Genomic DNA, 13911 nt, shown 5'->3' with positions numbered 1-13911 from the left:
CTGGGCGCTGGGGTCCAGCTGGGGGCAACCGAGAGCCACGGGTCCAGCCCCGCCCATGCACCGCCGGGTCGCCCCGCCCTGCCCCGCGGGCCCCAATGCCCAGCCACTGCCCGACGCCCATCGGCCTTTCCGCCTCACTCAGCCGCGCCGTGGAGTCGGACGGCCCCAGGTCATGGATCGGACAGCAGGCAAGGAGCTCGCCCTGGTAAGGGGACCAGAGGTCTCGGACCCCACATCCCTGGCGACCCTGAGGTCCAGGAACGCCAGGTCCCTGCTTTTTGGACCTTATCTCCCCGCAAATCGGACCCTTCGTACCCGCCCAGGAGTCCCAACCTTGGGCCTCCCGGCCCCTGCCCCAGCGCAGTGGCTGGTACCTCTTAAGGTTGGGGGGTGGGCGTCTCTGAGCTCATCTACGGGTGGGGACAGAGACAGACTCCGTGAGGCTGGACCCTGGGACGTCCCCAGATCCCACTCCATGCCGGACAGGGGAGGAGGCTGCCTGCGGCCCCGGGACCCCGCCCCAAGCCTCGCTGAGTCTGACGGGGAAGGGGGAATGGTGCTAGAAGGCCCGGCTTGAGTCCGCGCGGGAGAGCGGGGGCCGAGGTCCCGCGGCCCGTCCCCCCGCGGCGCCCTGAGCCCGACTCCGCGTGCAGGCGCCGGTGCAAGACTGGGGCGAGGAGGCCGAGGACGGAGCCGTGTACAGCGTCTCCCTGCGTCGGCAGCTCAGTCAGCGCTTGAGCCCGAGGGCAGCGCCCGGGGCCAGCCAGGTGAGGCAGGGGTTGGAGGGTGGAGCGCCGGGCGGTGTGGAGGGGCCTGGAGGTGAAGCGGCCCCAGGGCACAGCCGCGGGGCGGAGCTGAGGCCGGTGGGAAAGGCGGGGCTTACAAGCGCCCTGGTAAAGGTGGAAAAGAGCCTGCGGGCGGCCAGGTGAATGGGGTTGATGAGTGTGGAACCTGGGACTAAACCCGACCGTAGGGCCTAAGTGGGCCAGGTTTAGTGTGGGGCGGAGCTGGAGTGGGGGGTGGTCTTTAGAAGCAGCCGGGTGAGAGCGGGCTCGGGTGGAGGGCTGGCATCCCGGCCCGGGAGCGACTAGCGAAGCGCGGCTGGAGAGCTGGGAACCGCATGGGAGCGCGCAGCGAGTGAGGGCACGGGGCGGGGCTGGGGGGAGAGCCGTGTCCTGCGCGGATTTCAAGGGTCGTTTGAATATGGAGCAGAATCGTGAATCCAGGAGGCGGGGTTCAGAGAAATGGTCAAGGTCAGATGCAAGAGCTGTACTTAGCGATGGGTGTGATTGGAAAAAGGGGTGCTCTGGGGGCCACTCCTTGTTTCTCTTTGCCGCCCCCTTGTCCCGCAGGCCTCCAACCCCGCTGCGGATGCCTTCCTCCATTACCGTACGAGCAAGGTGCGGGCGCTGAGGGCAGCGAGGCTGGAGCGGCTGGTGCAGGAATTGGTGTCTGGGGACCGCGAGCAGGACCCGGGCTTCGTGCCTGCCTTCTTGGCCACCCACAGAGCCTTTGCGTCCACCGCCCGCGTGCTGGGTCTTCTCCTGCCACCACCGCCACCGCCCCTGCCTCCAGGGTCAGTACCAAGGGGAAACCTCCGTGTTCCCACCCCCAGACTCTCACCAGGGTACTCGATCCGGCATTCCCTACCCCTAAGTCCCCCCAGCCTCCCTCTTCACCTGATGGGAGAGTTGCTTTTCCCAGGACAGAGATCAAGAAGACAGAGGGAGGAGGTCTGCGTGTCAACAAGAATTTAAGGTTGGTCTCCCATAGGTGAGGGTGGGGGTCCTAGAGGTCCAAGGTCATGTCTGAAGCGTAGGAGCTCCCGAGATCCAGAGTTCCGGGCTCCTCTCTGAGGCCCCCCACTCTGGCCAGGGCTGTGGTGTCCGTGCTGGGCTCCTGGCTGCGGGATCACCCTCAGGATTTCCGGGATCCCCCTGCCCACTCGGACCTAGGCAGTGTCCGCACCTTTCTGGGCTGGGCGGCCCCAGCAGGGCCCGAGGCCCAGGAGGCAGAGAAGCTGCTGGGAGCTTTCCTGGAGGAGGCTGAGCAAAAGCAGGAAGAGGAGGAGAAGCCTGAGGCATGGACAGGTGAGGGGTATAGGGTCCCGGAGCAAGCCTTTCCCTGCATCATCTGTCCCCCAGTGGCCTTCTGCCCTCAGAGAGTGACAAGTCTTGGGCAAAATTCTTAATCATGTCTGAGCCTCAGTTTCCCCACCTGTGTAACAGGAGTATTGACCCTTTGTGGGACATATCAGCGTTTGTCTAACACTTCCCCCTACACCTCCATCCTAACTACAAAAATATTCTGCCATTGTGTCACGGTGCCCTTTGTTTTTCACTACAATTTATTCCATTGCTGCTTACCTCAGGAGCCAAGAGACCTGGGTTCAAATCCCAGTTCTGCCAGTTGCTGACTGTGTGACCTTGGATAAATCCCTTCTCTCTCTGAGCCTCTGTTTCCATATCTGTAAAATGGGGGAGATAATAGTATTTCCCTCATTGACCTCTTTATTCATTCAACAAATAGTTAGCTACTGGCTCTTGGCATATAAATGGACAGGGGTTCCTAGTTCCTAGGGAAGGCAACAGTAAACCAGTAGATAAATAAACATTGAGGGCTTGGCAATAGTGTTATTTTCATCATTGTTGTTATCACTGATTCTTACTTATTAGAATCTACCACTTAAGGTGAAAAGACATAAGAACCCATACTGATATTTTCTTGTAGAGTAAGGTATCATGACCTGAGCCAAAGGCAGACACTTAACAACTGAACCACCCAGGCGTCCTATATGGTCCTTCATAGAGTTTGCCAACCTCTGTCACAGAGAGCTTTTGGGGAGAGGGAAAAATATCTGCATACTTCATTCAGGTCTTTGCTCAACTTGTCCCTTTCTCTGATCTCCAAGCAAATATAGCCTTTCACTCTGCCTCCTTGCCTGCCTTATTTTTTTTAATTCTTTTTTTTTTTAAGATTTTATTTATTTATTTGACAGAGAGAGATCACAGTAGACAGAGAGGCAGGCAGAGAGAGAAAGAGAGGGAAGCAGGCTCCCTGCTGAGCAGAGAGCCCGATGCGGGACTCGATCCCAGGACCCTGAGATCATGACCCGAGCCGAAGGCAGCGGCTTAACCCACTGAGCCACCCAGGTGCCCCCTTTTTTTAAAATTCTTATTTATTTATTTATTTGACAGACAGAGATCACAAGTAGGCAGAGAGGCAGGCAGAGAGAGAGGAGGAAGGAGGCTCCCCCCCCCCCCAAGCAGAGAGCCCGATGCAGAGCTCGACCCCAGGACCCTGGGATCATGACCTGAGCTGAAGGCAGAGGCTTTAACCCACTGAGCCACCCAGGCGCCCTGCCTGCCTTATTTTTATGCATAGCCTTCACTGGCCTTTTCCCTGAATCTGTCCCCAGGGGCAGAAACAATCAAGATTTGTTGATTGAGGGGTGCCTGGGTGGCTCAGTGGGAGCCTGCTTCTTCGCCTCTCTCTCTCTGCCTGCTTCTCTGCCTACTTGTGATCTCTGTCTGTCAAATTAATAAATAAAATCTTAAAAAAAAAAAAGATTTGTTGATTGAATAATTGCATCCTGCTTATAAGGTATCATCTTTCATCCATCTGTGTTGGACCTGATCCCGATCTCAAAAGCATCTAAATCCCTAATCCCCAGGGGCGCCTGGGTGGCTCAGTGGGTTAAGCCTCTGCCTTCGGCCCAGGTCATGATCTCAGAGTCCTGGGATCGAGCCCCACATCGGGCTCTCTCCTTGGTGGGGAGCCTGCTTCTCCCTCTCTCTCTGCCTGCCTCTCTGCCTACTTGTGACCTCTCTGTCTCTCTCTGTCAAATAAACAAATAAAATCTTAAAAAAAAAAAATCCCTAATCCCCATCCTTTAATCCTCACCTCTGCTTTATAAAGTAGCAGCCACTGCTTTTTCCCTGGTGACAAAATCCGTTATTTATATATATTTTATCCCTCTGTCTTCCCCCTTGGTTTTTTAAGTGTCATCTTCCTCTGCCTATGGGATTTCACCAGCTGATTCCAAGTCACTAGAGCTACACAGTCCAGTGGGGGTGGCTGCTCACCACATGTTGTTATTGAGATTGAATTTAAAATAAAAATTTCAGTTCTTTGGTCACACTAGCCACATTTTTGGTGTTCACACTGACTGTGTGTCCTGCTCTGGGATATACTTTATTTTTAATTTTTATTTTTTTAAAGATTTTATTTATTTGACAGAGGGAGATCACAGGCAGAGAGGCAGGCAGAGAGAGAAGGGGAAGCAGGCTCCCCACTGAGCAGAGAACCCAATTCGGGGCTCAACCCCAGGACCCTGGGATCATGACCTGAGCCAAAGGCAGAGGCTTTATCCCACTGACTCACCCAGGTGCCCCGGATATACTTTATTTTAACATCTTTATTTTGGGATTACTTTTTACTATGAAAAATTGCAGACATAGAGAAAAGTAGAGAGAATAGTATAAAGAATACTCAGACACCAATGAATTTGACACAAAAATGTGTTTTTAGGATGATTTGAAAACAAATCCCCGACTTCCGTCACTTCACATGTAAATACTTCGCTATACACCTTAACTGAGAAGGACTTTTTTTTATTATTTATTTATTTTTAATATAACCTCATGTGTACAATCATTTCTAACAAAATCAGCAATAATTACTTAATATCAAAAGTTACCCAGTCCTGGAGGGCCTGGGTGGCTCTGTCAGTTAAACGTCCAACTCTTGATTTTGGCTCAGGTCATGATCTCAGGGTTATGAGATCCAAGTCCCGAGTCAGGCTCCACACGCTGGGTGTGGAGCCTGCTTAAGATTCATTCTTTCTCTCTCTCTCTATCTCTCTCTCTCTCTCGGGCCCTGGGTGGCTCAGTTGGTTAAGTGACTGCCTTCGGCTCAGGTCATGTCAGGTCATGATCCTGAAGTCCCGGGATGGAGTCCAGCATCAGGTTCCCTGCTTGGCAGGGAGCCAGCTTCTCCCTCTGACCCTCCCCCCTTCTTATGTTTTCTCTCTCTCTCTCAAGAAAATAAAATCTTAAAAAAAAAAAAAAAAAAGATTATCTCTCTCTCTGCCCCTCTCCATCTTACCATCTCTCAAAAACAAAACAAACAAAACCAAACAAACAACAACGAAAAAAACCCAGTCCAGATTCAAATCCCTCCATTGTCCCTAAATTGTTGTTGTTGTTTTTTTTAAGATTATTTATTTATTTACTTGACACAGCGAGAGAGAGAGAGAGAGAGAGAGAGAGAGAGAGAGAGAACACAAGCAGGGGGAGCAGCAGGCAGAGGGAGAAGGAGAAGCAGGGAGCCCAATGTGGGGCTTGACCTCAGGACCCTGGGATCATGACCCAAGCCCAAGGCAGACACTTAACAACTGAGCCACCCAGGTGCCCTAAATTGTCTTTTTTTTTTTTTTTTACAGTTATTTCTTTGAAATGCAAACATCTATTGTAGGCACATGATCTTTCATTTCTTAAATCTGTTTTATTCTATGACAATCTCCCTTTGCCTTTTGTTTAATGTCATAAGGGGGGAAAAATGGGTCATTTGTCCTGAGGAGTGTCTCACCTTCTCCATTTACCTGTTTGCTGTCTCATGGTGACATGTAGCATGTTCTTCTATCCCCCTATTTGCCATAAGATCTGCAGATTCGATTAGCTTAAGTGCAATTTTTTTCCAATGCCAACTTTTTCAAGCTAGTATTTTGCAACGCCATCTGTCCTAATTTGAAATGAAAGACAGATAAGTGGACTTACAAAGACAATTTAAAAAATAATAATATAGTGCTGTAACTATAATATGAAGGAGAAAGAAAGCCAAAGCAGTTTACACAATAATAAACTATACTTGTGGCCATGTCTTACTAGGATACATGGCGAAGTCGTCCAGAGCCTTTGTCTCTTACAGCATCACGGTCAGTGTAACAGCCACAAACACCAGCTAATGCAGGGGAGAGAACTGGCCACACAGGTGTAGCAGCATAAACACTGGTGACCTCACTTTCTAGAATGGTGAATAACACTCATATATTCCAAACAAAACAGAGCCCAGACTCTGGCAGTCTTTGCATTCCTGTAGCCAAACTAATGGGTGTTTATGAGAAAGATAGCTTTGTTCTAGGGGCAGATTATTGTAAACAGGTTTTCCAAGGACACAAATGTCTTGGAGGGACGCTTGGAGGCTGAGCACACAAATTCACTGTGCAGGTCGGCCCCCTTGTGGCAGATTTCCATGTCAAAATATCTCCTAGGGGACGGCACTATAGAATCCCACTACAGAAAAATCATCTCTATTTATTGGGTACTTTATAGCTGTCTAGTATATACGATCTCTGATTTTTAAAAATCCAGATGAAGAAATCAAGGCACACGCTGGTTAAAGAGTTTGCTTTAGTTCACATAGCAAGCCCGGGGGGACAAGTTTGGATTTGACCTTGGGACTGATACTATAGCCTTCCCTCAACTACAAAGTTATATACCACCTCTCACCACAAGAATAGGGCAGACAGATCTTACTTTATTTTATTTATTTATTTATTTTATTAGACCAACAGAGATCACAAGTAGGCAGAAAGGCAGGCAGAGAGAGAAAGAGGAGGAAGCAGGCTCCCCACAGAGCAGAGAGCCCGAGGCAGGGCTTGATCCCAGGACTCTGGGATCATGACCTGAGCCGAAGGCAGAGGCTTTAACCCACTGAGCCACCCAGGTGCCCTCAGATCTTACTTTAGTATAGGTTCAAAACCCAAAACACCACTCTTTCCTACTCTAGCCTTTAAGAACCTGGCTTCAAATCCCCACCCTGTTATTTCCTGTAGGTGTACCTTAGGGCAAACTGTTTCTACCTCAGTTTCCCCATCCATGGGAGGTGGATAATAGTACCTCCCTCACTGGGTTAGTGTGCTCAGTTACCTAGGGTAACTGAGTTACTAGTAACTGAGTAACTGTCAGTTACCAGGTACCTAGGGTGGATTACCACCATAGGCACTAAATGAACATTACCATTGCTCTGACACCCCTAAAAATACCCAGAGAGGTTTCCTTTCTGCAGATTAGGAAAGTGAGACTCAGAGACACTGAGGAACTAGTCCAAGATCACACAGCCAGTCCTGGATTCAAACCTGAGAGTTTTTAACCCTAATACTCCCTCAGGACCTCCTGGAGCTGTCCACTCCCCCCGCCCAGACTCCCCCGGGGACTGCTCTGAAGCGGAAGCGGAGGCAGGACGGATGCGGGAAGGCCCTGAGCTCCTAGACTTTAGTGTAGATGAACTGGCCGAACAGCTCACGCTGTTGGACGTGGTGAGCACCGGGGCGGGCCGCGGTCGTGGGGCAGATTCGGTTGAGCACAGAACCTACACACCTACCTACACGCGCGCCCTCCCACCCTCCCCACCTCCACTCAGGAGCTGTTTGCACGCGTGCGTTCCTGCGAGTGCCTGGGCTCCGTGTGGTCCCAGCGGGACCGTCCAGGGGCCGCGAGCACCGCCCCCACGGTGCGCGCCACTGTGACCCAGTTCAACCTGGTGACTGGTTGCGTGCTGGGCTCCGTGCTGGGAGAGCAGGGCCTGGCCGCCCCGCAGAGGGCACAGCGGCTGGAGAAGTGGATCCGTGTGGCCCAGGTGCGCCTCCGAGGAAAGGGGACATGGGGGGAGGGGCATGGGAGTAGGGACCAGGCCTGGTGAGAGACAGGGGACGGGAGGCAGAAGACCAGGGGCTGGGAATGGGTTGGAGGAGGACCCAATGTCCAGAGAAGGGGGCAGCGGGTCCGAGAGAGACTGGATGCGGGCAGGTCAACAGCCTCAAGGCTGAAGAGAAAGAAATGGGGGCCCAGGAGAGAAGGGGGGTGGCCAGGAAGGAAGGGAAGGGGGTAGATGGCTGATACCCAGGTCGGGGGAGGAGAGGTCTGCGTCCAGGAGAGATACTTTGGGCACGTCTAGGGCCCAGGAGAAGTAAGGAGTGGGGACAAAGGAAGCCAAGGTGGGAGGTAGGGAATGGAGGGGCAGCTGGGGGAGGGGCGGGGGCTGCAGGTGGGGGGGGGGCTGGGGCTGCAGGTGGGGGAGGGGCTGGGGCTGCAGGTGGGGGAGGGGGGCGAGTCCTGAGGGGAGAGGCTGACCCCTGGTAGCTTGTTGGGCAGTCCCTAGGGGTCTGGCCTGGGGTCCGAAGTCTCGGATCAAAAGCGAATCGTAGCTGGGGGTCGGGCGTGGGGTGTCACCGGCTCCCCGCCCACCCGCAGCGCTGCCGGGAACTGCGCAACTTCTCCTCGCTGCGCGCGATACTGTCCGCTCTGCAGTCTAACCCCATATACCGGCTCAAGCGCAGCTGGGGCGCCGTCAGCAGGTAAAGAGGTGGGGGGGGAGGGGGAAGCCCGGGCGCAGTCAGCAGTTGAGGGGGGGAGGGGGCTTGCCGCTGAGGCAGAATGTCCTCCCCAGCGCAGCTCTGACCTTCCCCGCCGCTGACTCCTGACCCCTCTCCTGACCCCCCTCAGGGAAAGGTTATCCACTTTCAGAAAACTTTCGCAGATTTTCTCCGATGAGAACAACCACCTCAGTAGTAGAGAGATTCTTTCCCAGGTAATGACGGGTGTGGACACACCCCCCCCCCACCACCACCACCAAGGATCCCAGGCCCAGAAAGGGAAAACCGAGACCTGGGGCTGGGCACCACTTGCCAATGTCAAAAATTCAATGTCCTTTCACTACCGCGCAGCAATGACCTTCCCCTTGTTTTACTGCCTCTGCTGCCCTCAATATCGCTCACGCTCAGTGAGCGCCTTATTTATTCATTCATCAAATACCAGAAGTTACACGGAAAAGGTCACTTGAGGCCAGAGTCACAGCAAAGAGTAAAGGGTAAAAAAACCAAAAAACCAAAAAACAAAATTACACTAGGACTTGACTTTGATAAGCAGAACAGAATTGTCTGCCAACAAGTCTGACTTGCTGTAGGCAAGATTGAGATTTGAATCGCAATTAATGCTGGTTGTTAGGGTGAATCCACAACAGATGGAATGTGAAGCCTGTTCCTTCGGCCCAGAACATTCTTCACATTCGCCTTCCGCAGGTCTCGCCCTGCTTGCTCCTTGATTGCCCTTACCTGTGCCTGCTACATGAGGAACTTGGTTGTTGCTGTCCCTCCCCTGGCTAAGAGTCAGCTCGGGAGGCCAGGATTTTTGTCCCTTGCTCGCTGCTGTCTCCCCAGCACTCGGAACAGTGCTGGGCACAGAGTAGCTGCTCAGTAAATACCGGCGAGTGAATGGATGCCTCAGATTAGGATAAGAGGTCAAGGAACGGGAAGCTCTGAATTCAGCAGCTGCTGGGTGCCAGGCACTGTGCCCGTGGTGGCTGAAAGCAAAACAGGCGTATGTGGTGGGTCTTGAGGCATCTTCCCTGAGGACAGGGTTGGAGAGAACCTGGGTCTGCTCAGTTCTTCCCTCTCCCCCAGGAGGAGGCCACCGAGGGCCCCCAAGAGGAGGACACCCTCCCAGGAAACCTGCCCCCAGTGAGTGAGGTGGTTTGGGATGGGGGCCAAGCAGGATCCTCACACAAGGGGGTGGTACGTGATGGCGCTGAGAGTGACTGAAATTCTGGGGACTACAGAAACTGCCCCCGGGCCCTGTCCCCTACCTTGGCACCTTTCTCACGGACCTGGTTATGCTGGACACAGCCCTGCCGGACATGCTGGAGGTCTGACCCCTGACCCTAGCACCACCTACCCTCAGCACAGTGGGCCTCCTGTAACCCACCCTTGACCCTGCCCGCGTTCCCTACCCCAGCCCCCTTAGTGCAGTGGGGTTCCACATCCCAGCCCCTGACCGTGACCCTCAAGGGTCTTGATTCTGGAGGCTCCAGTTCAGACAAAGTTTGCCCCCAGGGGGATCTCATCAACTTTGAGAAGAGGAGGAAGGTGAGTGACACTGGGATGGGTATGGCCGGTGGGGGAGGGGGACAGGTTGGGGGTGGGGAGGGGCTGGTTCTGAGAGGCCACCCCCTCAGGAGTGGGAGATCCTGGCCCACATCCAGCAGCTGCAGAAACGGTGTGGGAGCTACTGCCTGAGTCCCCGCGCCCCAGTCCTGGCCGCCCTGCGTGCCCAGTGCCAGCTCAGCGAGGAGCAGAGGTGACCCCATCCCTGGCCTGGCCCAGCCCCCACCCTGGCTGATTCTGGACGGCATGCTTGACCCACTTACCCCATGTATCTCTCCAACTCCCCAGACCCTCTCCTGAGCCTGACTCCCATCCTATGACCTTGCATTTTTTTCCAGCCCATGGAGGCCCCCAGTCCACCTCTGACCTCAAACTCTGACCCCGTCTGACTTTCTGACTTCAGCCTTGAATGTGCAGGGGCCATTCCATCCCCCCATCCCATCTGTTCTCTTCCCCACCTTCTGACCCTCTCTGACCTATGACCCCACTGGTAACCCCAGTCTGAATCTCTGAGCCTGATCATTCTCCCCCAGTTTGGAATAACCAACCATCCAACTCAACTCTCCCTTTTGTTTCTCTTCATTCTGTTGAATCCATTACCCTAATCATTGACCCCCAATGATTACTTGACCTTGAACTCTATCTTTGACCAAATCTTACTCCTCAATCCCACTCTGAAAATCCCTGTATGACTTGCCAACCAAGCCATTGTGTCTCATCCCTAATAAGACCCTGATGCCAGAATATGTCCCTATTTGTTATCCTGACCCCGGGATTCAGTGCCCAACCACTGCTGCTCCCCCCCCACACAGCGATAATGCAGCTCCCAACTGCTTCTAGCTTTCACCTCATTCCTCGCTGCTTCCTGGCCCCAACCCACCCCAACGTGCACCTTGACTCCTCAGCTATCGGGTCTCCCGTGTCATTGAGCCACCTGCTGCCTCCTGTCCCAGCTCCCCACACGTCCGGCGGCGAATCAGCCCCACCAAGCGCCTCAGCGCGTGAGTCTTGGGGTGCACCTGGGGAGTGATGTGGGCAGAGATGGGAGGCTGCTCCTGGCGCCAGTCCAGGCTCATCCTCGTCCCTTGTGTCTGTCTTTAGAAAGCTGTCCCGAGAGAGACGCTCATCCCCTGCTGGGAGTCCTGGGGACCCGTCATCCCCCACCCCTAGGTGAGCATCCCAGTGAAGGGACTGGACATGGCAGGGTCAGAGGTCAGGGCAGCCACTTGACCTCAGACTCTGTGTCTCCTGCAGTCTGTCCCCAGAGTCCCCCCCATCTAGTCCTAGAACCAGAGACCCTCCTGGCAGTCCCCCGGCCTCTCCAGGGCCCCAGGGCCCCAACACCAAGGTATTAGGCCTGCCTGTGTTGTTTGTGTGTCTGTGTGTGTCTGTCTGTGTTGTTTGTGTGTCTGTGTGTGTACATGGGATGTCACAGCCAGGCATGTACATAAGAACATGCCTGGCTGAGCACTCTGGGTATCTGCCCAGGAGACCACGTGCATCTTAAGGCTCTGTCTGAGGGACTGTCTCTCGGTCTGGCTTATGCTCTGCTCTGGATAAGTCAGCTCGCCCACAGGGCGCTCCAGGGTGTGATAATATTTCTGCAAGGATATGCGTGTCCCCAGGAATTGGCATGCCTAAAGGGGCACATGGGCTTAAATATCGACAGTATCCATGGGACCCTGAATGGGGCTGTTCACGGACTTGTGGATGCACAGCAATTACAAGCGTGTGTGTACTTGCTGCTGTCTTGCACGCGGGATTTCATGTGCATAAGCGCAGCTTTGTGCCATGTGTATGGGTCACATGTAAATTTGTTTTCGTCACAGGGCACGAAGGTCTGTATGTGATGCATGGATCACATACAGACACACATATGTGATTGCATGGATGTAGGCTTGTGAGTGCACCCTCACTGCCTGTCCCCAGGCTCTGCTTGTGTAGGGGGCCATAAAACTCCCCCCCCCCCACTCAACCCCCCTCCTCCCACTGCCTACAGCTGCCCTTGAGCCTGGACCTGCCGGCCCTGCGGCTCTTGGCTTTGCCCCTGAGCAGCTCTCACATCTCTGTACCGGGGCAACCAGGATCGGAAGCTCGAGTCATCCGCGTCAGCATTGACAATGACCATGGGAACCTCTATCGGAGCATCTTGGTGAGGGAGGGATGGGGACGGGAACATGCTGGGCAGCCCTGCCCCCAGGGGCTTGGCTGTCACACCTCACCGCCCACCATCTTTTCCAGCTCACTAGTCAGGACAAGGCCCCCAGCGTGGTGCAGCGAGCCCTGGAAAAGCACAATGTGGCTCAGCCCTGGGCTCGGGACTACCAGCTCTTCCAAGTCCTTCCTGGGGACAGGGGTGAGCATGAGCAGCAACTGTGAGCAGCCTGGGCTGGGGGTTAGCTCCAAGGGCAGCAGACAGACTAGAATCAAGGCTGGCCTAACAGGGCCAGGAGGTGGCTCTGCCACAGAGGAGGGGTAAGATGAAACAGGGTGGGGGTAAGAGGAAGTGTTATTGGTGCCTCGATTTTGCAGGGTCCTGCGATTGCCTTTGCTGTGTGAGCGAGAGGAGCACTAAAGATGTCTTCTTAGGATTTGTGGGGAAGTGAAGTTGTTCAAGGTCAAATGGGAGAGGGAGGAAAGGAGGTTGTCTTGGCTTCAGTTTGTAGGATCATGAGGTCATTCAGGCTCGACCTGCTGGGGTAGGAGTCTAAAGAGGGTCTAGGCTTGAATCTGTGAGGAAATGAGCTTGCTCCAGCTCAGCAAGGGGATCCTGAAGTTATCTGAACTTGCCATGGGGCAGGGCCACATGGTATTGAAATTCAGGGTAGGGGAGCACGATGTTGTTCATTACAGACACAGGTAGAAGGTCTCCCAGTTCTCAAGAAGGAGAGGCAAGAGAGTGACACGCTAAAGGACATGACATGGGGTTGGTTGGATTTTAGGAAGGAACATAGAAGGCTATTGGCTTTGGCTATCAAGAGTGAGGGCCACAGATTTTTCAAGGGGGATGTAGGAAGTCAAGTTGTCCAAGTTCATGGTGAGAGCAGCATGAACTTGGCTGGGGGGAAGGATGAATGAGCAGGAAGTCGTTTGGGATGGGTGACCCGAGTTTGTCCCACCTTGCAGTGTGCTTGTCTAGACTCCAGAGGGAAATAGCAGGAGGTTGCCCAGGCGCGAGGAGGGAGAGACATGAGGTTGTGCAGGCTTTGTGTGGGAGGTTGTCCGGGTTCTGAATGAGAGGAGAATTAGGTTGGCTTAAGCACTGGCTGAAGGGACCCAAGGTTGTTCTGCAGAGCAGACTGGTGAATGGCAGAAGGTGACCTAGGTCTTTTGTGGGGAAAGTATGAGGTTGTGCCCGCCTTTGACCATCATGTCTGCCCTGGCCAGAGCTCCTGATTCCTGACAATGCCAATGTCTTCTATGCAATGAGTCCAGCTGCCCCTGGAGACTTTGTGCTGCGGCGAAAGGAGGGGGCCCGGCCCACAACCACAATCTCCTCATCCTGAGGGGACCCCCTTCTCCCTCTAGGTCACAGGCCCCAGGGGCAGGTTGGGGATTAGCTTCCCTCACCATGGAAGTGGGGAGAGGGTTCCTCTCCTAGAGAAGTCCCATTCTCCAGTAAAGCCCATTGCGTTCTGTACCCCATGACCCTCCACCTCCAATTTTAGCCCTTTGGACACCCTCTCTCTGACCCTCTTGGCACCAGATCCTTATTCCAGAGCCATGAGCTCACGGGTGGGCTGTGAGAAGCTTCATCCCATAAACATAGAAAGCTTGTAGGGTGCTGGGGGTGGGGAGCAGACCCTTCCCTAGAGAAATCTTATAACTGGCAGAGACACATCAGAACTGACAGAAGTGGATGAAAATAGTGACCAAAGTTATGAAACAGGTCTGTCTTGTCTGTTCTGAGCCTAGGCCTTGTGTTCTCTATCATGACAGAAATTAAAAAACCAAAACCGAAAACAAAAAAA

At 53.9% G+C, this 13911-nt stretch overlaps 1 protein-coding gene across 10 annotated transcripts; it reads left to right on the top strand.

The window, feature by feature from the left end:
• The first annotated feature begins 19 nt into the window (after positions 1 to 19).
• RGL3 (ral guanine nucleotide dissociation stimulator like 3) lies at positions 20 to 13911 on the top strand. 10 transcript variants are annotated; one of them, XM_059389063.1, is made up of 19 exons: positions 23 to 205; positions 654 to 767; positions 1353 to 1576; positions 1705 to 1758; positions 1876 to 2090; positions 7170 to 7318; positions 7423 to 7638; positions 8253 to 8356; positions 8505 to 8589; positions 9461 to 9517; positions 9616 to 9702; positions 9890 to 9922; positions 10039 to 10133; positions 10846 to 10941; positions 11042 to 11110; positions 11195 to 11288; positions 11940 to 12092; positions 12182 to 12296; positions 13328 to 13911. In XM_059389063.1, the coding sequence occupies exons 1-19, from the start codon at positions 56 to 58 to the stop codon at positions 13444 to 13446; spliced, it is 2229 nt and encodes a 742-aa protein (XP_059245046.1). In that variant the 5' UTR covers positions 23 to 55; the 3' UTR covers positions 13447 to 13911. The 10 variants fall into 10 exon arrangements, with proteins under 10 accessions (XP_059245052.1, XP_059245055.1, XP_059245046.1 ...); XM_059389066.1 differs by having other exon boundaries at positions 24 to 205; positions 1960 to 2090; positions 10012 to 10133; XM_059389062.1 differs by having other exon boundaries at positions 24 to 205; positions 10012 to 10133.

This window comes from Mustela nigripes, chromosome 2, assembly GCF_022355385.1.
Source record: "Mustela nigripes isolate SB6536 chromosome 2, MUSNIG.SB6536, whole genome shotgun sequence".
Lineage (NCBI taxonomy): Eukaryota > Metazoa > Chordata > Mammalia > Carnivora > Mustelidae > Mustela > Mustela nigripes.
This window is presented reverse-complemented; position numbering and strand designations above follow the sequence as displayed.

Bases quoted from the DNA above. Each gene is read 5' to 3' on its own strand.
- RGL3 (XM_059389062.1), top strand. From the start codon at position 56: ATGCACCGCCGGGTCGCCCCGCCCTGCCCCGCGGGCCCCAATGCCCAG. The intron at 206-653 runs GTAAGGGGACCA...CTCCGCGTGCAG, and splicing joins CAGGCAAGGAGCTCGCCCTG to GCGCCGGTGCAAGACTGGGG. The intron at 7,639-8,252 runs GTGCGCCTCCGA...GCCCACCCGCAG, and splicing joins AGTGGATCCGTGTGGCCCAG to CGCTGCCGGGAACTGCGCAA.